Here is a 26,942-nt window from a genome sequence, read left to right as displayed (position 1 = left end):
ACACTGTTTTTTAAAGCTGTGTGATTTGCTGAACTGTTCCTGTTGTTTTGTTTCTGTTTCCTGTAAAAAAAAACTGAATAAATATCAAAGCAGTCTGTGTGTGTGTGTGTGTGTGTGTGTGTGTGTGTGTGTGTGTGTGTGTGTGTGTGTGTGTGTGTGTGTGTGTGTGTGTGTGTGTGTGCACTGTAGGATTCTCACCACATGTGATGTGAATATTACTTTGGAGTGTATCTCCACATTATTCACTTCTGGAGCAGATTGGTCGAAGGTCAATGTCAACAAGAACAATCTCTGCAAACAACAGAGGGACAATCTGAAGCTTTTATTGGTCAGAAAAATATTCCCCATCACATGATGTCATGAAGAATTCAGAAAATGACAACAATTCATCATGACAGAATCTCAATTTACGTTTACTAGGACATTAAAAGAGACAAATCTGATGAGATATTAACGTCAGATCAGTTTGACCAGAGTGAAACACTTGTCTGCAGGGCTCGTTCAACAAGAACTCACCTATAGGTTGTTACTGTGTGTACAACAATCACAGCCTGGAGTGAGGACAACGACACACACACACACACACACACACACACACACACAACCTTAATGTCGACCTCTAAGCAGCGATCAACCAGGGACATGAGACCCAAACCTCAAACCTGATCCAGAATCAATAGAATTGTTCTTCCTCAGTTGAGGACGGCTGAAGACTTAATACTGCACTAATTTCAAATAATAAACTGTAAATAAAGATGGACGACATGCGATTCACCAAAAGTGAAGCCAAATAATCTGGCTCACCCCCTGGTGGCTGGCTGCATTATAGCTGATAAATAATTTTGTCAAAGACAAATGGTGGCTCTGTGAATATAGTGACTTTAACTTGTTCTAACCAGCGACTGCAGAGGTTCCAGCCACAGTTTCCCACCATTTCACCAGAAAAACGTGGTGTAAGTTTGTCTGCCATCCAAAAGTAAAGATCCCCTGAAGAGCCTCATTCATGAGCCTTTTTTGTGAGAACTGAACTGAAGAAAGTCAATTTGATGTGAGGTTATTTTTGCGTTTGCCTTGGGCCTGTGACCCAACCCCCCAGCAGGATGTGGCTCAGATGATTCAGAGCAGACGTCACATTCTTCTTGCCTTTTAAACAGCAAGTTGTCATGTGTGAGGATCAGAGCATCGTAGTGAGCCGACTGCAGAGCTGCTGCCAACATGGCTTCACTCAAGTTCATCCTGCTGACCTGTGAGTAGCCCCACATATTTACATGTCTATTCTCCATAGATACATACCTCTGTCTTTCCTTATATATTCTTATCATACCTCTAACATACATTTTCATCATTAATAATCACAATTTCCTGATTATTTGATAAATTGTTACTGAAGTTGCAACAATAAGTCAAACAATTTAAATCAAGAAACCTTTTCACTCTTTTCTGATGTTTTATAGATAAAACAAATAATTTGATTAAAAAAAGGTTTGCAGATTAATTGATAATGAAAACAATAGTTAGTTGGAGCCCTAATTGTTGTGATCGTGGGCTAAATGTTGGATGTAGCAGCAAATTCAGCTAATTAAAATGTCTCAATCTTTGTGTAAAGGTTAATTTTAAAATTTCATTAAAACAGAAAAATGTTCAGACTAATATTAAAAAAACTTAAATCCTCGAAAGTATTTTCAAACCTGTTATAGATACGTGCGTCAGTTATTAAAGTCTTATTGACACTGTGTGTTTCAGGTGTGGTCCTTGGACTCTTCGTTTTAGGTAAGAACTACAAATATCATGTGTGTTTACATTACTCACCTGAGAACATATTATCCGGACTGCAAGTATTTGGACATTTTCATATTCTGAGCTTCCACACATTCAATTTAAAATAAAATATCCAATTTTACAGTGAAGCCTGAAAAATGTCTTGACTGGATTTCCAGTGTGTTCGTGTTAGGACGAAACATGAATTAATGTTATTCTATGACTAATGTTTTCAACATGTGAAGGTTCTACGGGACGAATGTGAAATGAAATCTTCTGCAAACATCAGTGAAAAGTCACACAGGCTGGAAGGTGTCCACCTGCAGCCTGGAGTCATCTCTGTCTTTATGTAACCTCCTGTTTGCTCATATGGAAATTATTGGATTATTCATCTAATTAAAATGCAGAAGTTCAGTGTTTGATTATTTTGTGTTTGTTGCTCTTTTACTTTGTGTTGTGTAGTTGCCTCAGACGACTCAGATGAAGATGACAAAGACCTGAAAGAAGAAGATGACAGCAAAGAAAAGTAAGAAGACACTTTTACACTTTAACTCTCATTTATTTCTTTATAGTCACGTTCGCAAAATCTTTCTGTCTCATTGTCCCTCAGTCCTCCTCAACATTTGTCAAAGTGTCGTCTCGAAGTGTGTAAACAGGATTAATTAGGGCTGGGCCACATGACTCCAAATCAATATCGCGATTATTTCAAACTTTTACCTCGATTACGATTAATGAACGACCCCCGCATGAGGCGTATTGCTCTGCGTCATTCAACCTGTGACTCTGCTCCTCTGATGTTTTCTAATCACCATCACAAAGAACCGATCTTCATAAAAACCTCCTGAATTCATATTTATGTTCCAGGTGCTATATATAGTGATATATTATATATAAATAAACAGACTTACAGGTAGACAAGTGGACGGGAACAAGGGACAAGGGGGACAAGGTGATGTCTGATTTTAAGGGGAACATAGGATCAGGTGTGAATGGAGGAGGACGTCCATGTGATTGGTCGCAAGAAGCAGGTGAGCAGGTGAAAACGGTGTGAGAGAGTACGGAGGCGTCTCGTGAGCAGAAGGAGAAATGCAGATCTGGAGAAAGGTTGAAAAGGAGCCGAGCAAACCTGCTTTTAATTTAAGCAAAAAGGACACAAAGCTAAAAGAGCATTAGTGAAGTCAATCTTCTGATAACATCAATGTCAGCTGACACGGATCAGAACTGACAGTGTAACAAAAATTCAAATTTTATTTGTCACATATGCAACCATACGCACGATGACGTGCAGTGAAATGCAAATACAACTTTCCTTGACAAAGATAAGAGAAGATTTTAAAAAAGGAGAATTTTAGAAAAATATAAGGAAGGAAGAAATAAACATATGTATGACTCCCTGTAGAACTCTGAATATCAAGATCCTGCTCAAAGCCTTCATATATCAAAGAGCTCATAACACTGTATTCCTGGTGGTCACTCTTGTGAGCTAGGGACACGTCCGCATTCATCATCTTGGAGGCCAGTGTTCGATAGTGTCGTGGAAATTTATCATGAGATTTGAAATAAGGAGTTTCTCAGACCGGAGTTGTCTTTAGAGGTTTAATGATTAGCTCTGCACAGTCAGCAACATGGCTCAAAGTGCAACAACAAGAGAATTAAAAAGGAAGGTTTTTATACAATGTGATGAATGGGATACAGAACAGAAAGCAGACAGGAAACATCTGCTGTCTGGCACTGTTATAGAAAGAGGAATCAAATCCAGCACACAGTTGCACAAATAAAGGTCAACAGGAGGTGGAAGACATACAGTAGATGTTGTATCAGCTAAGTGCACAGAAAACAGTCAAAACAGTAATAAGACATTGATCAGTGGAATTTTCCATTACAATAGTCTGTTATTATCCTCAGACTCTGCCACATGCTCCTAGAGTCACTTTGTCAGAAGTGGGACTCCAGTTTCCTCCCGTTGCGTCACTCTGCATGACACAGCCTTCGATCTGTCCATGTTTCCAGGGGCTAAGCCATGTGATGGGCCGTGGTGCAGGATCTCAGATCATTGCAGATGTTTTTATCCACCCATGGCTTCTCGTTGGGAACATTCTGACGGTGGTTTTGTGGACTGTATCATCCACCAGCCTACTGATAAATCCCACTACCACTTCCGTAAACATGTTGATATCATCAGAGCTTAGCATGAACATATCCCAGTTTTGCGTCATCTAGAGCGTCTTGCAGAGTGGCCACCGATTGGTCTGTCCATCATGTGACCTCCCTTTGAACCGGAACCTCCCGTTTCAGCCTTTGTTTGTATTTTGGCATGAGGAGGTTTCTTGTGGTGTTGATGGTCGCTCGCCAAGAGTTTAAGCGATTATTGCGTTTACAAGTCACAGCTTCTAGCCACCTGGACTAAAATTCAGTTTGGACGCTACAGCCAAAGGACGGGTCAATAAAATTCTGCAAGTTCATATGATTAATGGTTTCCTCTCTCTCCCCCTTCGTTTAAGCACGACAAAAGATCCACCTCCCAGCATCAGCGAACCTGCAAACCCTGTAACCACCACACAATCTGAAGTACCAACGGACACTGTACCCACCACACAATCTGAAGTACCAACGGACACAGTACCCACCACACAATCTGAAGTACCAACGAACACTGTACCCACCACACAATCTGAAGTACCAACTGACACTGTACCCACCACACAATCTGAAGTACCAACTGACACTGTACCCACCACACAATCTGAAGTACCAACGGACACAGTACCCACCACACAATCTGAAGTACCAACTGACACAGTACCCACCACACAATCTGAAGTACCAACGGACACTGTACCCACCACACAATCTGAAGTACCAACTGACACTGTACCCACCACACAATCTGAAGTACCAACTGACACAGTACCCACCACACAATCTGAAGTACCAACTGACACTGTACCCACCACACAATCTGAAGTACCAACGGACACTGTACCCACCACACAATCTGAAGTACCAACTGACACAGTACCCACCACACAATCTGAAGTACCAACTGACACAGTACCCACCACACAATCTGAAGTACCAACTGACACAGTACCCACCACACAATCTGAAGTACCAACTGACACAGTACCCACCACACAATCTGAAGTACCAACTGACACAGTACCCACCACACAATCTGAAGTACCAACCGACACAGTACCCACCACACAATCTGAAGTACCAACTGACACTGTACCCATCACACAATCTGAAGTACCAACTGACACAGTACCCACCACACAATCTGAAGTACCAACTGACACTGTACCCACCACACAATCTGAAGTACCAACTGACACTGTACCCAGCACACAATCTGAAGTACCAACTGACACTGTGCTTCCCTTGTAAATTGAAAACTGTTGCAAACGTCTTGGTGAAATGAGAAGATGGACAGGACACTGTCACGGCCTGTGTCACAGATGTTAAGATGTTTCACTCATAACTACACTATTATGTCAACTAATGCGAATTTCACCATTGTGGGACATTCTGCGACTTCTTATCTTATCTTATCTTATCTTATCTTATCTCATCTTATCGTATCTTATCTTATGTTGACCTCATACTCATGAGGTCATACAGTAAACATTAATTTTTGTGATGGAAGTTTTCACTGAGGTCTCAAATAAATCATAAATAAAGACCTGAAGAGTTTGTGTCTATTATCTGTGTTGAGTGAAGTCAAAATCTTAATTTTTAAGATAAATAACCAGGAAAAACAAGAATTAATATGTATTTTGGTTTAAGATTTAAGATTAAAGTAAAATTAATCCAATACATAAACCTGGAAAGTCAAAGATGCATAAAAGCCCGTGCGGGAGCCAGGACCTGTTTTGCTCCACGACCCGAAACCGTTTCCCATTCATTCTCTATGGTAGTGCTAAACCACTACAGGTGTAATGCGCCTCCCGGCCACTGAGCATTTTGGCACTGTAACCGCTTCAGATCCGTCTCTATTCCTTAACTCTTCATTCAAATACAGCGACTGAAGAAGAACAAACTACAGCATATATCGATATGTATACACTTTTACACATGTGAGTTGTGTTATCTAACAAAGGAAAGAGAGTTTGATGAAGGACCAGATAAATGATGGGCAGATAAGTACGTCACGTTTCTTCTTCTGTGCTTTTCTGTTCCTGCTGCACCTGTTAATTAGCGTCAGCTTCACTTAACAACACCTCAAGGAAACGGCTATAGCAACGAGGAGTGATGGTTCAATAAATTCACCAAAATGTTATGTTATATTTAGCTGACAGTCTGGTGGCGTTTTAAAGTGATGACATGGAAAAATATGTGAAACATTATCACCAAAGTTCATATCTATGAATATGATATGATAAGGGAAGTTTTGTTTAAGCTACATAATCGTTACATGTCAGGTTGAAAATAGTTCACTAAGTTTTCAAAGTCTAAATGTTTTACACGTTTTCCACAAAACATTGTTTCCGCCCGGACTCGAACCCGGGACCTTCAGCATGTCCAGTGGAGGAATGGACAGAGTCACCTTTGTCAACACAGTATTTTACATATAACAGGTCATATTTCAGTCGTGTAGTGCTCTAAATAAACCCTTTAAATTAAATGGATTTGACAATGATTCAATTGATGCTTTTTTAATGGAGTTTTAATGGAGCGCAAAACTCAGGGGCTGTTTAAAAAGGAAGGAAAAAGGGATATTACTTTTTTTACAAATAGCTCTACTCACACTTCAGTTAGCTAAAAATAACATTGCTGTGTAATTATGGAAACTATTACTCTTACTAACATTAAACAAATAAAACTGAACTCTCACACATTTATCTCACTCTGTGCGTCATCCATCGCATGCGGTCCTCCTCCAATTTGATAACATTAGGTGGCGCTGTCCCAAAAACCACAGGGTCCTGAAACTGCAGCCTCCAGCATCGCAGGAATCCTCTTCTCGTACACACTTCTCACTCAGATTTAGTTCAGCGACTTTATGTGTCTCTGCGTTGCGCTGACTTAATGTGATGCATTCTGGTTAGAATTATTGTCCGACTGTTTCCAGCACTGCAAAGGTTACCGTGTCACGTGACCTTCAAATTTCACAGGAACCAGCCTGCTGGAGTCCGACTGCACAGATGTTCTCCAGCTGCAGCACCTGAACCAGTGTGGAAACAGTTGAACCAGCAAGCATGACGTGAAGTCAGAGCTGTGCAGAGTCGAACGCACCTCCCACCAATCTGCTACCCATGATTCACTGAGGGCAGAATGTGGAAATGTTCAGGGTCACTTAGCTAGCACCGGAAAAACAAGTGTTTCATTTATGTTGTCAAACACACAACAACAAACAATCACGTGACACAAAAACTACTCACTGAACTTTTCCTGTAGACCCAGTGTCTGTTTGTATGTGTGTGTCTGTGTGTGTGTGTGTGTGTGTGAGAACACTGCAGGAAAACTGACTAAAGACTAAATATGGTGTTTCCTGTCTGAGCAGTGGACTTCCTGATGCCCCTACAAGGAGCTTCCTGTTGGCCGGCCTCCTCTTAACTGGCGGGACGCCCAGACAGTGTGTGAGTGTGTGTGTGTGTGTGTGTGTGTGTGTGTGTGAGTGTGTGAGTGTGTGATTGTGTACTGTGACATAATAAGTCAACGGACAGGAACGGCAGGCCAGACTGGTGTGTGTGTGTGTGTGTGTATTTCTACTTCTATCTTTGTGAGGACCAGTGTGACTTACACACCCTGCAGAGTGGAGACATTTGGTTTGGTCCACATCTGTGTGTGGTCTCACATCTGGTTTTAAGGTTCATGTGAAATAGAAGTGTGTGTGTGTGTGTGTTTTGGGGGTTGTTGTGGGGACCTACCTTTTCATCCTCACAATGTAAAGATAAACATGTTTTAGATGAAGGTGTGTGTTCATTAAAACTCTACAATCTGCAGATTGCAATTTAAAACTTTGACTTTTTGAACTTTTAAACTTTGTTTTATCTTCATTATTTTCATCAGATTTTGTTGTGACATCAAATATTAAAATCAGTTTCATGTTTAGATTTCATATTTACCCGACTTCATTCAAACATCGTCTGACTGATGAGATCGACAGTTTGATGAAAACCATGTGATACCATCAAAAGCTCCAGAAACTCACAGAGAGGATGTTAAATGTCAAAATACAAGCACCAACTGGATTTAGACGTTTTATTCTTGTCTCTTTGAAGTAGAAACATGTTCAGTATATAACACTGACCTACTCAGTAGGTAAAAACTTCATGAATGAACACAACGCTACGTGTAAACTTCATTTACAAACAATCACAGAGCATCAAGTCTCTAAATTCTGCAGTTTTCTTTCTGAAGTTTGGTCCAGAGTTTTTTGTGCTGAAGATTAAAGTTTGGTTCAGATTTTCTGACGGACTCTCAAACTCAACTCAGAAGTTTATCTCAGCCACGTGTCGGCTGCTCTGCTGCACACAATTATCGACCTTTGACCTCGTCAACACTGGACGAACACAAAAATAAAGTTTTTGTGTGAAAAGCGTTGTTCATGTCAAAGTTTCAGTCTGAGGTCAAAGGTCACGGCGGACTTGCTGTTTGTCAGCAGAGGTTGGAGCTGTGGGGGGAGGGGAGCTCCGACCGAGGACTCGCTGTCGGCGACGAGCAGGAGGAGGCATACAGGTGGGGGGAGGAGGGGGAGGTGAAGCAGGGGGAGGCTGCCTGCATGCAGAGGGAGGAGGGGAAGAGCGAGTTGGAGAGGGAGGGCGAGCTGTGAGCGGAGGAGGTGTAGGAGGAGCAGGGCAAGGAGGTGTGAGGGGAGGAGTAGGCGGGTGGTGTTGTGACGGGGAGGGGGGCAGAAAAGGCGGAGCTCCTGTCAGTCTTGCGTTCTCGCTGTCTCTGGTGGATCTTGGAGTGACGCTTGCGCTCGTCACTGCGGGCGAACTTGCGTCCACACTCGGTGCAAGCGAACGGCTTCTCTCCGGTGTGCGTGCGGATGTGCGTGGTCAGGTGGTCACTGCGGCTAAAGCTTCGCATGCAGATGCGGCACTGGAACGGCTTCTGGCCTGTGTGCACACGCACGTGGCGTGTCAGTTCATCGGACCGGGAGAAGCGGCGCTCACAGCCGTCGGCGGGGCAGGCGTACGGACGCTCGTGAGGTGGAGTCTTGCACTGCCTGCTCACAGGGGACTTCCTGATCCGACTGGACTTGGTGAGCTGGTAGGCGGAGCCATGAGGTTGTGTCTGGATCTGCGAGGAGAAGGCTTTGATGGTGGACAGCGGCGTGAGCTGAGGGTTCAGGGTCTGCGGCAGCACGGGTTTCTGGTCCTGGTTCAGACCCAGATCGTCGTCGTGCTGCGACAGGAGGTAGTCCGGGAGCACCTGCACCGCCAGGGAGGGCGGCTCGAGCCTGGAGGCGGGGTAGGCAGGAGGGGGGCCATGTGGCTGGAAGTTCTGGGGGCTCTGCTGAGAGTCGGCGGGGGAGGTCGGAGCCGACAGAAGAGATGTACGTCGGCGTGGCGGAGAAGACCGAGGCCACGTCAGCAGAGACACAGGTGAAGCTCTGCTGGGACAGCGATGATGATGTCACTGACGATGAAGGGGTGGAGAGGCTGCTGGCTGCAGGGGGAGGAGCTGCCATGCTGACCAACCCCGTGAACAGGCTGAGCAGAGGCTCCGCCCAGAGGGCACTGCCACCGCTGGAGGGTTCAAAGGTGAAACGACCACTGTAGGCCAGAGGGGGGAGTCGGGGGGTGATAGGGGGGAGGTCCGGGAACTCCAACAGAGAATCTGAGAGAAGAAGAAGAGGAGGTCAGGAAACAGGAAGCAGACCTGAACACCTGAGAGGGGTGGAGCTAGTCAGCTGACTGTTAGCATCATCATTCCTTTGTTTATTATCACTATTAACAGCAACAATTATTTATTTATTATTGATGTTACATTTATAATTATTATTATTTACAATAATAATAAACTCTTCATCATCAGTTTAAATCAAACTTAATTTATCAAACATCATTTTTCTCCATAAGGAACAACTCCTCTCCTCCCTCTGTCCCAGCTCCTCTCCTCCCCCTCTGTCCCAGCTCCTCTCCTCCCTCTGTCCCAGCTCCTCTCCCCCCTCTGTCCCAGCTCTCCTCCCTCTGTCTCCCCCTCTGTCCCAGCTCTCCCTCTGTCCCCCTCTGTCCCAGCTCCTCTCCTCCCTCTGTCCCCCTGAGCTCCTCTCCTCCCTGTCCCAGCTCCTCTCCTCCCTCTCCTCCTCTCCCTCTGTCCCAGCTCCTCCCCCCCTCTCCTCCCTCTGTCCCAGCTCCTCTCCCCCTCTGTCCCAGCTCCTCTCCCCCTGTCCCAGCTCTTCCTCCCTCTGTCCCAGCTCCTCTCCCCCTCTGTCCCAGCTTCCTCCCTCTCCCCTCCTTCTCCCCTCCCTCTGTCCCAGCTCTCCTCCCTCTGTCCCAGCTCCTCCCCTCCTCCCTCTCCTCCTCCTCTGTCCCACTCCTGTCCTCCTCTCCTCCCCTCTGTCCCAGCTCCTGTCCCCCTCTGTCCCAGCTCCTCTCCTCTCCCCTCTCTCCCCTCTCTCCTCCCTCTGCCCTCTGTCCCAGCCTCTCTCTCCTCTGTCCCAGCTCCTCTCCTCCCTGTCCCCCTCTGTCCCAGCTCTCCTCCTCTGTCCCAGCCTTCCTCTGTCCCCTCTCTCTCCTCTCCCCCCCCCCTCTGCCCACTCCCCTCTGTCCCAGCTCCTCTCCTCCTCTCTGCCCCCTCTGTCCCAGCTTCCTCCCTGTCCCCTCTCCTCCCTCTCTCTCCCCTGTCCTCTCTCCTCCTCTCCGCCCTCTCTCTCCTCCCTGTCCCAGCTCCTCTCCCTCTCTCTCCCTCTGTCCCCTCTCCTCCCTCTGCCCCTCTCTCCTCCCTCTGTCCCAGCTCCTCTCCTCCCTCTCCTCCCTGTCCTCCCCTCTCTCCCTCCCTCTGCCCCCCTCTCCCTCCCTCCCCTCTCTCTCCTCTGTCCCCCTCCTCTCCTCCCTCTCCTCCTCTGTCCTCTGCCCCTCTCTCTCCTCCCTCTGTCCCCTCCTCCCTCCTCCCTCTGTCCCCTCTCTCCTCCCTCTCTCCTCCGTCCTCCCTCTGCCCTCCTCTCTCCTCCCTCCTCTTCTCCTCCTCTGTCCTCCCTGCCCCCTCTCCCTCCCTCTCTCCTCCCCTGTCCCCCTCTCTCCTCCCTCTGCCCCTCCTCTCTCCTCCCTCTGTCCTCCCCTCTCCTCCCTCTGCCCCCTCTCTCCTCCCTCTGTCCCCCTCTCTCCTCCCTCTGTCCCTCCCTCTGCCCCCCTCTCTCCTCCCTCTCTCCTCCCTGTCCCCTCTCTCCTCCCTCTGCCCCTCCCTCCTCCCCCTCTGTCCCAGCTCCTGTCCCTCCTCTCTCCTCCCTCTGCCCTCTCTCCTCCCTCTCTCCTCCCCTCTGTCCCCCTCTCTCTCCCTCTCCTCTCCTCCTCTCTCCTCCCCCCCTCTGCCCCCTCTCCCCCCCCTCGCGGCTCCTCACCTCCGTACTCCCCGGCTGCCTCCGCTGCGGCCGCGGCGTTCTGCAGCAGCATGTGCAGCTCCTCCAGCTTGTGGAAGCCGTCCAGCGGGGACAGCGGCGGCAGGAAGCCGCTCAGCGGGTCAGAGATCTGCCGGGCGGACAGCAGCAGCTCCGCTTTGGTCGCTGCCATCTCTGCGGAGGAGGAAGGGCTGGAGGCGGCGGAAGAGGAGCCGCGGAGCACCGAGCTGTTCCTGCGGGAGGACCGAGCCGCTCCCCGCTCCTGAGCCGGGCGGAGAGGCGCCGAGTCGGGGCGGACGCTGCTGCGGGCCGTGCGGCTCGGAGGAAGCCAACGCTGGAGGCTCGACAGCTCCGGGTCCCGCTGGAGAAGTGTGGGATGTTTAGTGCAGGACGCGGAGCTGCGGAATCCCAGCGTCCAGTGAACGTGTCATGTTGTGACACTTTGTGAATGAAGCTCGCGCTTTATAGACACTCCTGCGTGACGTATGCTCCCAAATATGGCGCGGAGGAAGCCCAAATATGGACCGAGCGGTGAGCGTGCACACCGGTCCGAACCCGGAAGCTGCTCCGCTCTCTGCGCCTCATGCTGCAGCTTCAGTCCGGAGCTCGGCCCGGCGCCGCGGCCTGTCCGCTGGACCGCGGCCGGCGAACGATAGACAGAAGCACAGACAGCCGCCATGACCGGAAACCCCAAGCACGCGTCACAGCTCCGCTCAGCTGTTATTGGCGCTACGTCACATGGCCAGCTTCCAGCTACGTCATCACTTCCTCCAGCCTTATTTGGATGTTTTCCTGTCGGACTGCCGGTGTGGGCCCCGCCCTGCAGGTCAACCTCTGCAGCTGGAAACATCTGTCAGCTGCTCACATTTCACATGTTACTGTAAGTGTCTAACATGTCATCTAATGTCATTCTACATTACACTTTTAGTTAGTTATATTAAATTATTAATAGTTTGTGGTTAGACGATAAAGTTGTGATAAAACTCTATTGGTCAAACATAACCAACTGACCCATAGGAGCAAAGTGCATCTGCTTCACTTACTGGTACCGATGTACTGGGAGCGTCAGCGGAGGAGAACCTCACATACTTTAATACTTTGATCCTTTAAGTAGCTTCATCCTGTGAAATAAACGTTTATTAGGGGACGGATAGTTTCCAGATTTACCTTGTGACAGCCCCCCCCCTCTCTGGGACTCGAACACTGACCACAGTGACTCTCCACTGTTGTGTGGTGCACACTCTCCTTAAAGGGACGGATAAGGGAAGTTTAAATCAACGTCTGGTTGGTTCAGTTGATCTCTAACTCACCCAGAACATCTCAATCTCTCCAGACTCATCCTGTCAACAAAACACCAAATGCTCTGAGTCAGTGTGTGTCCTCAGAGACAGTGTGTGTCCTCTGAGTCAGTGTGTGTCCTCAGAGACAGTGTGTGTGCCTCAGAGACAGTGTGTGTCCTCAGAGTCAGTGTGTGTCCTCAGAGTCAGGGTCCAAATCATGGGATTCAAACATTTCTCTTCAAGAGGCTTCTTCACTTCACTTCGTCACACGTCTTGTTAATAAACTACAGATTCAGATCTCGTGGTCACAGAACAGTTTGATATTCGTTGTGAAATATGAGGCTCTGCTGTCAGTCAAACTGTCCATGTCTGTGATTGGTCATACGCAGTAAACCCCGCCCCTTTCATGTGCATGCACTCAGATCTTGATGAAGAAAACCTGAGTTAACTTAACAAGTTGATAACCAGAGTCATGTGACCACTTAGCCTGACTTTGATTGTTATTGGATGTGTTGAAGTCTCTTCGTAGTTCAGGCCTCTGGTTGAGTTTCAGTGAATTCATTTTGTTCTCCAACAAACAGACGTGTGTGTTCACCTGCTTTATAAAGACTATGACAGAATCCTGCAGCAGAAATAGAACAAAGCTGAGATGTGTTGGCATGTGGCAGCAGGCTGCAGGAATACCAGCTGCATTTAGACTGTGAACACACACACACACACACACACACACACACACACACACACACACACACACACACACACACACACACACACACACACACACACACTGCTGGAACTTTCCGGCGCTGTGTGTATATATAAAACCAGCAGAGAGGCAGGACATCAGACAGACAAACAGACTCGAGACCGAAGTTGCTGATCTAAAACCAGAACTTGAGATCAACAGACCTCAGGATGTTGTGTCCCAGCGTCTTCCAGCCGTCCCCCGTCACCATGAGGCCTTTCCTGGACCTGCATTGGCCCATCCGCAGCCTGTGGCCCGAGACCCGGCCACTCTTCTACCACATGGAGCAGGAGATGATCCGCCACATGCAGGAGGTGAAGCAGAGCATCGAGCACATGGAGAGGCTGCACCAGAAGATCTTCGACGAGATCGACAACAGCTCCTGCTCTAAGGGCGTCTTCATGCCCATCGCCTTCCAGGACCTGGGGAGGGATGGCAGCCGCTTCGCCCTCAGCCTGGACACGAAGGAGTTCACCCCGGAGGAGCTGTCAGTCAAACAGGTGGGCAGGAAGCTGAGGGTGAGCGGCAGGACGGAGAAGAAGCAGGATGACGGGAAGGGCTCTTACTCGTACAGGTGTCAGGAGTTCAGGCAGGAGTTCGACCTGCCACACGGCGTTGACCCTGAGACTGTCAGCTGCTCCCTGGCGGGAGGCCGGCTGCAGATCCAGGCGCCCAGGGAGGGGCCCCTTAGCGATGGGAAGGAGAGGGTTGTCCCGATCAATGTCACCTCGGCCCCAGCTATTACCTCTTTGTCCTCGACCAGCGAGGGTCCGGAGGGGAGCAGCTCGTCCTCAGAGATCAGCACCACAGAGAACAACTGAAGCAGCTGTTCACACGTCTGTAGTTTCAGTTTTACTGAGGGAACATGAAACCAATTTTATTTTAATAATTCACTTGTCATGTGATGAATCAGAGTGAAACAGTGACGCTCAGATCACAAAAATATTCCTTCAACATTTATAATAACTTTATGACTCATGAGGTATTTAATGTATGGTGTTAAACTTACCAGAGATCAGAGTGAACCATCTTGTTTGTGAAACATATCTTTGATAGATGAGGGAACGTGAAGCTGATTCTTTTCTTGCACTTTGATTTTTAAATGTAACTGTTTATATAATAAACTTTATATTTGGTTTATTTCCGTTTCATGTGTTATGAAATGAAGTGAATGTATTTTGGTATAAACGGATGAAGGTTTGTTGAATAAGAAACACAATACTAAATACTAAACTGTTGTTTAACAGTTTCAATGTAGAGCTAATGCTAGCTTATTTGTAGCTAGCTACAGCTGGTAAAATCTAATGAACTCGCCTGTGTGAAGTTGATTTTAAAGTATTTGTTGATAACATTTTTATCTCCACCACAAAGATTTATTTATATAAATCTGTTCAACCAATCCTGAGTCAGTCTCAGCTGCCAATCATCACGTCTCAGCCCGTTTTTATATCATCAAATAACTGATTCAAACCAAACTGATCAGAAACACTTGAACAAACATCAGTGAGATAAGAGAAAGTGACTTTCTCAAAAAAATCTTGTTTGAATGAATTTTACGTGACACGCAATTGTGTTTGGACAACTTTTTTTGGTCTAGTCTTGTTTTGTAGTTACAGCCGCTGCCAGCTGGGGCGCTGCAGGGGCTGTAGCTACAGAACAAGGCTAGCGTCATTTATTTTTGTAGCAAAACAGCAGCGTCCAATCCTGTGGTTGCATATTGGTGGTGGGCGGGGTCACAGTTTAACATAAAGAACCAGTGTTTGTTCTTGTTTTCATTGTAGAAAGATTAAGTACTGTACATTAGAAATGAACTCGTGAAGATTTGATTTGAGCGATGAGAAGAAGGACAGGACGCCAGTTTTCTTCTTTCTTTGTAAAATAATTCTCATTAAACTTAATTTATTCACAAACTGCTTTTCAAATTGCCATATTGTTTTTTCCTTTTAATCACATACAATAAAAAACATTTCTAAAAGACGAGAGATGTCCGAGTCTCTGCGCTAACTTTGTACACGACCGCTCATCCTCCTCCTGAAGCTTTTTATTTTTTCTCCTAAACACGATGTGTTCATCATCATCATCACGACATCTCGCCGCGCTCAGATTAGAAATATTAAGAAAAAACAGCAGATAACCAACAGAAGGACTAAAAATTTAACAGCTACAGTACACGTTTCCATTTCTTCTCCGTTAGTTTTGTCTTTACCTTTTTTTCTTTTGAACATTTTGATTTACAGAATAGTAGAATATGTTCAGTTAAGGCGTATGCTGGGTGTAATGGACTGATCTGCAGAAACAAACCTACGAACATGGGGGCGGATGGAGAGGGGGGTGGATCAGTGTGTGATCTCTGTCATAGGCCACATGTGGGGACAGGTTAAAGTTGAGTTAAACCTCCAGGAAATTAATGCAAGTCTGGGTCCCCAAAGGTGTCCTATGACAACATGTGTGTATGTGTTTTGCTGGGACAGTTCTTCTTCTTTAAATTTAGTTTGTATTTCTTAATTCTTATATAAATCTGAGCAAATTAATCCTTTAGTTTTTTTAAACAAGATTGTCACACAGACAACCTACGCTCTGTTTTCTATCGTCAGATCAAACATCGTCACATCTCACTACGACATGAACAATCCCAACTTTAGCTACGTTAATTTTTCTCTTTAAAAAAAATCATGGGAAAATTTTACAGTTAAATCGCCAAACTAAAAAGATGATAATCCATCACAGTCACATTTACATTGATTTAGTTCTTTTTGGCCAAACACATGTCGCAGTATTTTTGGTGCATTCAGGGACAATTTGAAATCTGATTGTTTTTTATAATGTTCCAGGTTGGGGGCATTGTGTTTGTTTCTGTGTGTAATGGGGACATTATATCTAAATGTGTGTAATGGGGACATTATGTGAATAATAAGTGACATAATCTGTGTGTCACTGGGACAGAGTCAGTTTGTGTGTCACTGGGACAGAGTCAGTTTGTGTGTGTTACAGCGGCTGTGTGTACATTTGTTTTGTAATGTTCCTGTTGATTGTCTTCTGGAATAAAGTTTGAATTGTCTCTGAATAATTTTTTAGAAGCTTCTCTAAATGACTGCATCACTAAAGAGACGTCTGAAGTTTCAACCGTCTCACCACGTGATAAAAACACTAATGTACAGAAACTAAAATACAACCTCCAAAGAGCAACTGTGATGGATTATCTGAACGCAGGCCGCAGGTAAGGAAATAAAATGGTAGTTTGGAAGAAAGGAAATTAATCTGATTTGATCAGCAGGAATGTGAAGAATCTCAAACATGTAAAAGAAGAAGCCACGTTGTCCTTAACGCAGCTGTCAACAGCACCAACGCAGGAAAAATGTTCAAAACCTTTAACGTGTAGTATTTGTTCTCTCGTAAAAATCGGAGAAAAAATAAAAATCACACGACTTTCATGTTTTCAGTCACAATCACACCCAGTGGTTCTGTGAATCCTCAGCGTCGAGATTAAATCCAGATTAAGAAAGTTGTAACGTTTTCTCTGATCAGACTCTGAACGTACTCGTCTTCACTTTAACACAGACGGCTTTTTTTCAATAAAACACATAAAAGTTCGTTTACGCTTCTCAAATTAAGATATCATTTATTTTCTGATATTCACAATGACGCCTTATTAAACCACCTCAACAAACGTTGAGCCTTTCATCAGATTCATGGCAGGTCAGAAATTTGAGTTGTCCTATGTTTGAGGAGATGTGATCTGAACTGAACTGGTTTCATTACCTGCAGCTTAAGAAAAATAATTTTTAAAAAATCACCTCATCGACAGTTTTATCTCAACAAAACAAATCCTCATCTTCATGCAACAGAGGTTTTAAGATGCGTGCAACAGTTTGCATTTCCTTAATGTTTCTGGATATTTAGTTGGAATTTGTGTTAAAGTTGGTTTAAACTTTAACATGTGACTGCGGAGCATAAATGACAATCTGGATTAAATCTGGACACAAGTCACATGACCACACACACACACACACACACACACACACACACACACACAGTGGGTATTTGTAGTGAGGTGGGAATGTGACAACACTCAGGTGAACAACAGCATCAGTGGCTACCTGCCCTCAGTGTCACCTGATGACACAACAACGCACCAGCTAACCTGAACGCATCACTACGCCAAGGTCACATGACTGAGACATGCAGTTGTTTTAACAGGTGAGAGTTGTGGTTTATGTATTTATTGTTATAAATAAAGTTAAAGATTAAAATGATGATCAACATGTTTTATTTAGTATTGAATCAAAAACTGATCAATAGATCATTTTACTGTTAAATCAGAATAACTGATTATAACTGATCAACACAAGCAACTTCACTTGTTATGTATTAATTAATATTCATCTTCGAGGGCTCAGTTCACTTTGGTTACACACGTAAAGTTTAACATGTTTTATTTTTTCCTGTTTATTTCATTGAGCTGCTTTTCTTTCTCTTATTTTTTAGAGAAGTGCTGTATAAATAAAGTTTACATTATCATTATGTTAAATCTGTGTCGACTGAGCTCAACCAATCAGACGCTTGAAGCCTCATTCGTACTCTTTTTGTTCTTCACCCTCATAACGAAGGTTTTAAAAGAGACGTGATCATATTTTATTCTGAATTCACAGTTTGTCTGCTGCTGAAATAATTCATTAGTGTTTGTATTTTAGTTTAAATAAAACCAGTAGAACACGAGAACTGCGATGAAAATAGTTTTGAGGAACAAAAATTAAATAATATACACGAAGAACATTTCATCAAACTTTTGCTCTGGTTTATCTTTTTCTTTCTTTGTTGTGGAAAAAAAGTCATTAACTAAAATTTGACGACTAAACTGGAACTGCAACTTGAGTTGAAATTTATGTATTTAAATGTTATCTTAAATTGTTTGTGATTTGAACTGACCCTTTAAATCCTGACCATGTCTCGGTTTGTGTTGCGTTGAAGTAACGATGGCGTGTCGGGTTGGCGGTGCAGTGTGGAGCCTCATCAGACTAACGTGTTTCTCAGTTGCTATGTGCTGGAAGACACCTGGACGCCAGGAGGCAGAGCCGCTGATGGACACCTGACAGTCTGAGTCCAGTCAGAGATATGGACCTTAACGATGGCGTGAGAGCGGCGTCAGGTGAAGCAGAAGTTAATCTTTTGGAGGACAATTTGCAGACTGGGACTCAGAGTGTCGAGGTTTCCGTTCATCGCAGGCGACCAGAGTTTCACCTCTAACTTCCTGGTTTTCCAATTTAAACAGCAGAGGGTTCAAAAGTGGCGGCGTCACATCATCACTGTTGTCAGCTTCCTTAACCTCAGCTCATCCAATGAGAGGTGTTGTTCCTGAGAGCCTTGCTGATTGGTGGCAAGGAGGCGTAGAGTGTTGAGATGAGGGTAGTCCAGGAATGGGCAAGGGGTTCGGATACTTTCAAAATAAAACTAAAGAAGTGAAACAGAGAACAGCCTTCCATTTACAAAGACGTCAGTTTTCTTCTATTAAGTTCAAGTCGAGTTCTGTACAATCCCTCTCAAACACCGCCTGCTGCGCCGCTTCGCGCTCGTCCGCTTCCTCCTCCCCCTCGTCGTCATCGTCGTCCTCGCGGCACTCCTCATCGCTCTCGCTCAGGGGCCCGATGCTGGTCCTGCCCAGGCACTCGGCTGGAGAGCAGGAGCGCCGGAAGTCGCCCATGAAGGACTCCATGCCCATGCAGACGTCCCCGCCGCAGGCCAGCCTGCCGCCGCCACGCTCCAGACACTGCGGGTCGATGCTGCGGGTCTGCAGGGATGACAGGAGGAGGGTCAAGAAAAAACTAAGAATCTGTATTTACATCGATCAATAAGAGAGAGGAGAGAAATTATTTAAGTGGTTCAAATAAATCAGACCAAAGATATTAAATAAAAACACAGAGATTAAAACTGAGAAACTGATCAGATGTTTGTGAATAAATCAATAATATAGAATCCGTCACACTGTGTGCGATTGCTCGGCCGTACCTGAGTCATCTTGGTGAAGTCGAGGACGGGTCGGGCGCACGGTCTGTCGGGGTCTCGCCGTCTCTTCAAACCTGGTTTGAGCAGCAGCAGGTCGCATGGCTGCGAGTGGCAGCGCGGTAGCTGTGGTGGCAGGCTACGTCGCAGAGACGACGGCGTGCTGCAGGCTGAGGATGGCGATGCGGGCACTGGGCCCCCCACAGCCGCCCCGACAGGCGTGGGGCCACCTGGCGGAGGCGGCGCCGCCTGGCTCGGCACGGGAAGTGGAGGCAGGAAGGTGGAGGCTGCAGAGTCTCTGATGAGCACGGGGGAGAGAGAGAAACGCCTCTGAGGAGGGGGAGGCGGGTGGAGGGGAGAGGGTGAGGAGGAGCAGGAGGAGGGGGAGGGAAAGAAGCAGCAGCAGGCTCCGCCCCCTGCCGCTGCCTCACTAGCATCCCAGGGGAAGCTCCAGGGCAGCGGCGAGTCCGGAGACAGCGCCAGGCTGAAGAAGGTGGGGCTGGACGAGGAGTGCAGCGACGAGTTCAGAGAGGAGCTGGGAGCACGGAGAGGACATACTCCGCCCCAGCTGCACCTGCCCCTATAACCCCTCCTCCCACCCCTGCCCCCCCACCTGTAACCCCTCCCCCAGCTCCACCGTGGCATTGCTGGCGACTGACGGGGGTCCAGACCCGTGACGCGCTGGGTCGCCAGGTGTAACGGCAGCGGGACAGGTCCTCGGGCACCGACAGTGAACGGCAGTGGCGTTTGGGGGGCGGGGGAGGAGGGGGAGGGAGGCCGGGCGCAGGAGGTGGTGCTGCCGGTGCCGCTCCGGGGAGGGACAGCTCTGACGCTGAGGTGCTGGGGGCCAGAGGCCGGTGCTGCGGAGGCTGAGAGGCGGTCCTGTCCAGGGGGTCGCCCCCCTCCTGCAGGTGAGCATCGGGCGGCACCAACGGCACAGGGCCAGGCGGGAAACTAGAGCTCAGCAACCCCCCCTGCAGGCCGGACTTAGAGGGAGGGCAGAGCTGCCAGTAGCTGCTCTCTGAGGACACACACACACACACACACACACACACACACACACACACACACACACACACACACACACACACACACACACACACACACACACACACACACACACACACACACACACACAATTTGTGATCAGTGATGTCATGTCATCATTGTGTTGTTATATTATTATAGTGTTGTCTGTTTTGACTCACCAGGCATCAAGCCATGAGGGGGGCAGCACTCAGCGAGGGTGTGGGGGTCCAGCAGGGACTGAAAGACCAGAACAAGAGACACCAGGTCAACAACACGTTACTGAATAAAATCTACATATGATCAAATGTTACTGAGCCATGCTGCACGACAGCTATTTATCTTTATTATGTGGAACTAGGTTTGAACAAATTGTGCGAGTCTTTCACAGACAAATCCTATTAGTTTTATGTTTGTTGATATTAAAACTTATATTTAACAAATTTAAAAGCTTTTAACAAGCAGAAAAGATTTTCTAGTTCTAAACACTTGGTTGCATTTGTGTTCCTTCAGCTTTTTAATAACACGACAAAACATTTAATAAAGACTGAGGTCGAGGAGAGGAACCAGCTTGTCTTGGAGCGACACCTAGTGGACACATGATTGAACTGCAGCCTTAGCTCAGGGTGATTTTATGCCAACTCAGACCGAATTCAACTTTTCAATTTCAATGCAATTTTCTAAAAGAAGAATTAATTAAATTGACGAATCATCCAACAAAAGTTTTTTCTGGAGACGTTTTATTGTTGTATTTTTTTTCAGCCTTTAAATCAGAGACTTAAACTGTTTGAGTCTGAACAGAAACTGAGACTTTAGTAAACGATGACACGTTCTCTTCCTGATTGGTTCTCTTCAGTCACATGACTCGACGACCAGCGGTGAACACAAAGCGTCGCTAACACTTCCTGTCGGTAACAGTTCCTCCTCGTCGGCGCTCAGAGAAAAGAAATCCCTGCTCTGACTCTTCACCTTCACTGTTCGGTCATAGTATTTCTTGTAACTAAGCAACCAACTGCAGAGGAGACGATATGAACGGACATGTGACGCATGTTCAGGTTTGTTAATGTGGACAAAGGTCGGTTTAGTGTTAAAATGAAAACACATCCGTGTCGATGTCACGTTAGTGAAGGTGTGAGCTGACGACCTGAGAGTTCTACACCTGTGATTGGTTCTCTCAGGATGTTGTCAGCAGGTGTGATCGGGGCATGTGACAGGCTAAGAACAGGTGAGGGGGGGTGTCAGAGACTCACCAGGTAGAAGTCCCCTGGCTGAGCAGGGTCGCCTTCCAGAGTCTTCCTCAGGCTTTCCACCAGCAGCGTGACCACAGCATGGTGGCCAGGGATGGGGGGGCAGAGCAGGGAGATGGGGTGGGGAGGTGTGCAGTAGGTGGGAGGGGGAGGGGGAGAGAATGGGGAAGAGAGGGGAGGAGGAGGGAGGGGCGAGCCACGCCCGTCTGTGCGTCCAGCCGTTTGGTCAGTTGCAGGAGGAGGAGGGGGTGGGCCAAGGGCTGAGACTCCTCCTCCTCCTTACAGCTCAGGGCCAGGTAGCCCCGCCCACTCTCACAAGGACATTGTCATTGAGCTGTTGCCCCCTGCAACGCACCTGGAGAGCAGGTAGACACAGGTGAGTCATTAACATCCAGCTGCTCCTCAAACTGTTCAATCAATTATCACCAAATCATCTCCAGCAGACGTTCATGTTACTGATGGATTCACATTCTCATGATCGACTCCCGATTCCGCTGTGAATCACTGACGATCACAGACCTGATCAGAACAGACGGGATCTCGGTCAATATCAAAACGTTTGCTGCGGTTTCCAGGTTGTACGACACGTTCAGATAACGGTAAGTCGGAGCTGAACGCAGGTGCTGCCCAGTTTCAGTTGGACTTTTTAAAATTCTGCCAAAGAGTTTTTTAGTTCAAAGTCTGAACCAAACCAGGTGTGAAAGAGTCACATGTAAAACATGACAGAGAAGAAACTGTAAAGAATCAGGTGTCACATCAATTACATATTTTATATCTGTGGACATTATTGTAATATGATGTATTGTGTAGATCAATGTCAAATCAAATGTGGGAGTACAAATATACAGTGGCAGATACTGGGAATATTCAAGAACCTTCCTTCTTGTAAATATACTTATTTACTTTCAGCTCCTGACAGAAAGGAGGTCAGGGCCCCTCCAGTCAGGGCCCTGACTGCCAGTCAGGCCCTGACTGGAGGGCCCTGACTGAGGCCTGACTGGGGCTCACAGGGTAAGGACCAGTCAGGGCCTGACTGGAGGGACCCTGACTGTGGGAGCAGTCAGGGCCTGACTGGGCCTGACTGTCTGCGGCAGGGGTGACTGGAGGCTGACTGAGGGTGATGAGGTCGGGGTCAGGCCTGATGGAGGGACCTGACTGGGGTCAGGGTCGTCAGGGCCTGATGGAGGGATGGCTGTGGAGAGTCAGGGGTAGTAGGGGTCAGGTCCAGTCAGGGGCCTGACTGGAGGGCTGACTGTCCTATGATTATATTATTTTTATTTCAGTTGAACATGTGTCTGCGGTTAAAGCCTCCGAGCGGGGTTGTGATGGTGATGGAGGTGATGGAGATGGAGGTGATGTTATGATGATGATGGAGGTGATGGTTGTGATGGTGATGGAGGTGATGGAGATGGAGGTGATGGAGATGGAGGTGATGGTGGTGATGGTTGTGTAGGTGATGGAGGTGATGGAGATGGAGGTGATGTTATGATGGTGAAGGAGGTGATGGTTGTGTAGGTGATGGAGGTGATCATAGTGGAGGTGATGGTAGTGATGGAGGTTATGACGATGGTGAGGTAGTGATGGAGTTGATGGTAATGATGGAGGTGATGATGGTGATGGAGGTGATGGTAGTGGAGGTGATGGTAATGATTGAGGCCATAGTAGTGATGGAGGTGATGGAGATGATGGAGGTTATGGTAATGATGGAGGTGATGGTAATGATGGAGGTGATGATGGTGATGGAGGTGATGGTAGTGGAGGTGATGGAGGTGATGGTAATGGAGGTGATGATGGAGGTGTGTAGTGATGGTAGTGGAGGGGATAGTAGTGATGGAGGTGATGGTAGTGGAGGTGATGGTAGTGATTGTAGTGATGGAGATGTGTAGTGATGGAGGTGATGGTAGTGATGATGTGATGGAGGTGATGGTAGTGATGATGTGATGGAGGTGTGTAGTGATGGTAGTGGAGGGGATAGTAGTGATGGAGGTGATGGTAATGGAGGTGATGGTAGTGATTGTAGTGATGGAGGTGATGGTAGTGATGTGATGGAGGTGTGTAGTGATGGAGGTGATGGTAGTGATGGTGTGATGGAGGTGATGGTAGTGATGGAGGTGTGTAGTGATGGTGGTGATGGTAGTGATGGAGCTTATAGTAGTGATGATGGTGATGGAGTCGATGATGGTGATGGAGTCGATGATGGAGTCGATGATGGTGATGGAGTCGATGATGGTGATGGAGGTGAAGATAGTGATGGAGTCGATGATGGTGATGGAGGTGATGATGGTGATGGAGGTGATGATGGAGTCGATGATGGTGATGGAGTCGATGATGGTGATGGAGGTGATTATAGTGATGAGGTGATGATGGTGATGGAGGTGTGATGATGGTGATGGAGGTAATTATAGTGATGATGGTGATGGAGGTGATGGAGGTGGTGATGGAGGTGATGGTGGTGATGGAGGTAATTATAGTGATGATGGTGATGGAGGTGATGATGGTAGTGATGATGGTGATGGAGGTGATGATTGTGATTATAGTGATGGAGGTGATGATAGTGATGGAGGTGATAATTATAGTGATGATGGTGATGGAGGTGATGATGGTGATGGAGGTAATTATAGTGATGATGGTGATGGAGGTGATGATAGTGATGGAGGTGATGATGGTGATGGAGGTGATGATGGTGATGGAGGTAATGATAGTGATGATGGTGATGGAGGTGATGATGGTGATGGAGGTAATTATAGTGATGATGGTGATGGAGGTGATGATGGTGATGGAGGTGATGATGGTGATGGAGGTGATGATAGTGATGGAGGTGATGATAGTGATGGAGGTGATGATGGTAGTGATGATGGTGATGGAGGTGATGATTGTGATGATAGTGATGGAGGTGATGATGGTGATGGAGGTGATGATGGTGATGGAGGTGATGATGGTAGTGATGGTGGTGATGATAGTGATGGAGGTGATGATGGTGATGGAGGTGATGATGGTGATGATGAGGTGATGATAGTGATGGAGGTGATGATAGTGATGGAGGTGATGATGGTGATGGAGGTGATGATGGTGATGGAGGTGATGATAGTGATGGAGGTAATGATGGTGATGGAGGTGATGATGGTGATGAGGTGGTGATGATGGTGATGATGGAGGTGATGATGGTGATGGAGGTGATGATGGTGGAGGTGATGATAGTGATGGAGGTGATGGAGGTGATGAGGGAGGTGATGATAGTGATGATGGAGGTGATGTAGGTGATGATAGTGATGGAGGTGATGATAGTGATGGAGGTGATGATATTGATGGAGGTGATGATGGAGGTGATGATAGTGATGTAGGTGATGATAGTGATGATGGAGGTGATGTAGGTGATGATAGTGATGGAGGTGATGATAGTGATGGAGGTGATGATATTGATGGAGGTGATGATGGAGGTGATGATAGTGATGGAGGTGATGGAGGTGATGATGGTGATGGAGGTGATGATAGTGATGTAGGTGATGATAGTGATGTAGGTGATGGAGGTGATGATAGTGATGTAGGTGATGATAGTGATGGAGGTGATGATAGTGATGGAGGTGATGATAGTGATGGAGGTGATGATAGTGATGATAGTGATGGAGGTGATGATAGTGATGGAGGTGATGATAGTGATGATAGTGATAGTGATGGAGGTGATGGAGGTGATGATAGTGATGGAGGTGATGATGGTGATGATAGTGATGGAGGTGATGATAGTGATGGAGGTGATGGAGGTGATGATAGTGATGGAGGTGATGATAGTGATGGAGGTGATGATAGTGATGGAGGTGATGATAGTGATGGAGGTGATGGAGGTGGTCCGGGGCAGCCGAGGCCTCGATGCAGCCTGAGCCGAGCCGCGGACTCACTGAGGCCGCTGGGCATCTCCGGCTGCTGCTGCTAGCTCGTGGCTAACAGATCCTATTGTTTTCAATGAAGGATGCTAACACGCCCAGTTTCACAGCCGAATACATGCGAGGTGTCATTTTGAAACTGAGACTCAAACAGAGGAGAAAATTCTGATCCGTGATTTATCTCCTCCGGTGAATCCGCGGCCCAGCGGCCGGTAGCTGCTTATAAATAATGTGTCATGTTATTACTGTCAAGGTCGGCACAATAAATGCAGCCATCTTGCTCCCTGAGACAAACCTGCAGCCGGGCACCGAGCCTCCTCCTCCGCCTCACAGGCTCCGGGGCCCCGGGCCGCTCCGCTCCCAGAGCTCTGCGGGGCTGACGGAGCCTCACCGGCCGCTCCGCCTGCGTCCAGGAGCCGCAGCTGCTAACGGCAGCTAACGGACCTGCTAGCAGCGTTAGCCGCAGATTTCACAAACAAACCCCGAACATCGGTGGAGCTGTCGGGGGGGAACCGTCGCTCCTCCGGCCCGCCGCGCTCACACGGTGTTTCTGAGAAGAACCGAACCGTCCGTGGGGCTGAGTCACGGCACAAACACAACCAGAACCGGCGGATAACAGTGATAACGGCGGTGATGCTGTGAGGTCTGGGCGGCCTGCGAGTTCTCCGAGCGGCGTGTGAGACACGGGGGGATGCTGCGGGAGACTCAGCCCGGACCCGACAGCTTCCACCGGACAGAACCGGCACTCCGTCCCCGGCAGCCCCGGCGGCTCGCTTACCTGGTCGGACGGCAGGTGTTCCAGGCTGAGGCGGCTCCGGTGGGTGCAGCGGGCCGGCAGACAGCGGCGGTGCTCGGTGTGTTGACCCAGTAACGTTGTTATTAAAGAGCCGCTCTCAGCGCTCCGCCCGCCGCCAGCTAACCCTCCACAACGAATCAAAGAGACGACGCAGCGGCCCCGGGACTCACCGCAGCACCGGCACCGACCTCCGAGCAGCGTCCGGTGCTAACGAGCACACTTCATAATAACCAGGCGGCGTGCACGCGCCCGTGAGCGGCGGCATTCATAAATAACATTTACAGAGGAGGGGGGGTCTCCTCTGTTTGTAACAGTCATACAAATCAAAAAACACACGTATGCACTTCTGTGTCTGAGAAAGATGTACCTTGATGTACTGATTGTTTTTAGGTTAGTCCATGTCCCATCTGATAACATGGAGAAGGAATGCATTACTGTGACTGCAGCCAGCCACCAGGGGGTGATCTTGGTCTGAGAAAACCTTCCAACCTGTAGTTTAACAGTCGCTTCTTGAATACAAAGACATTTTAAAAGCATCAAGAGAAACGCAGCTGTAACATTTTGAATATCTCACTTCCACCAGTTTATTTAAATAAAAGTAAAATGTGGGGAAATTAGAGTTTATAATAAACCAGTTACTGTCTTTGATCATCTTCTGATATAAATACAGTCGGTTCCTCTTTCCCCTCAATGAACGATGTCCT

The 26,942-nt window shown here is 47.3% G+C and overlaps 4 protein-coding genes across 6 annotated transcripts; 2 read left to right on the top strand and 2 right to left on the bottom strand.

Annotated features, from left to right (window-relative positions):
- The first annotated feature begins 1,126 nt into the window (after positions 1 to 1,126).
- Positions 1,127 to 5,443, top strand: LOC124854908 (integumentary mucin A.1-like). Of its 3 annotated transcripts, none has more exons than XM_047343603.1 (5): positions 1,127 to 1,246; positions 1,744 to 1,770; positions 2,221 to 2,284; positions 4,260 to 4,326; positions 4,363 to 5,443. In XM_047343603.1, exons 1-5 carry the CDS (start codon positions 1,216 to 1,218, stop codon positions 5,146 to 5,148), a joined length of 975 nt encoding a protein of 324 aa, XP_047199559.1. In that variant the 5' UTR covers positions 1,127 to 1,215; the 3' UTR covers positions 5,149 to 5,443. The 3 variants fall into 3 exon arrangements, with proteins under 3 accessions (XP_047199559.1, XP_047199558.1, XP_047199557.1); XM_047343602.1 differs by having other exon boundaries at positions 4,260 to 5,082; positions 5,119 to 5,443; XM_047343601.1 differs by having other exon boundaries at positions 4,260 to 5,443.
- Positions 5,444 to 7,951: 2,508 nt separating this feature from the next.
- LOC124854907 (early growth response protein 1-like) lies at positions 7,952 to 12,492 on the bottom strand. Its single transcript, XM_047343600.1, is given in 4 exon segments — positions 7,952 to 9,241; positions 9,243 to 9,549; positions 11,273 to 12,109; positions 12,313 to 12,492. Coding segments are annotated over 3 exon segments (1,356 nt in total). The 5' UTR covers positions 11,442 to 12,109; positions 12,313 to 12,492; the 3' UTR covers positions 7,952 to 8,361.
- Positions 12,493 to 13,342: 850 nt separating this feature from the next.
- LOC118108594 (heat shock protein, alpha-crystallin-related, b11) lies at positions 13,343 to 14,434 on the top strand. Its single transcript, XM_035155743.2, has one exon. It carries the CDS (start codon positions 13,465 to 13,467, stop codon positions 14,113 to 14,115), a length of 651 nt encoding a protein of 216 aa, XP_035011634.1. The 5' UTR covers positions 13,343 to 13,464; the 3' UTR covers positions 14,116 to 14,434.
- A 718-nt stretch (positions 14,435 to 15,152) lies between these two features.
- On the bottom strand, positions 15,153 to 26,482 carry fam53c (family with sequence similarity 53 member C). The gene is given in 6 exon segments (XM_047343464.1): positions 15,153 to 19,079; positions 19,298 to 19,857; positions 19,860 to 20,312; positions 20,500 to 20,557; positions 21,568 to 21,919; positions 26,221 to 26,482. Coding segments are annotated over 4 exon segments (1,314 nt in total). The 5' UTR covers positions 20,507 to 20,557; positions 21,568 to 21,919; positions 26,221 to 26,482; the 3' UTR covers positions 15,153 to 18,785.
- Between the last annotated feature and the right edge of the window lie 460 nt (positions 26,483 to 26,942).

Source organism: Hippoglossus stenolepis, chromosome 15 (genome assembly GCF_022539355.2).
Source record: "Hippoglossus stenolepis isolate QCI-W04-F060 chromosome 15, HSTE1.2, whole genome shotgun sequence".
In the NCBI taxonomy this organism is placed as follows: Eukaryota; Metazoa; Chordata; class Actinopteri; order Pleuronectiformes; family Pleuronectidae; genus Hippoglossus; species Hippoglossus stenolepis.
Note: the sequence above shows the minus strand (reverse complement) of the source record. Positions and strands in the feature narration are given on the sequence as shown.

Excerpts from the sequence above, each read along its gene's own strand:
- LOC124854908 (XM_047343601.1), top strand. The coding sequence starts at position 1,216 with ATGGCTTCACTCAAGTTCATCCTGCTGACCT. Across the intron at positions 1,771-2,220 it reads CCTTGGACTCTTCGTTTTAG|TTGCCTCAGACGACTCAGAT; the intron begins GTAAGAACTACA and ends TGTGTTGTGTAG. Across the intron at positions 2,285-4,259 it reads GAAGATGACAGCAAAGAAAA|CACGACAAAAGATCCACCTC; the intron begins GTAAGAAGACAC and ends CCTTCGTTTAAG.
- LOC118108594 (XM_035155743.2), top strand. The coding sequence starts at position 13,465 with ATGTTGTGTCCCAGCGTCTTCCAGCCGTCCCCCGTCACCATGAGGCCT.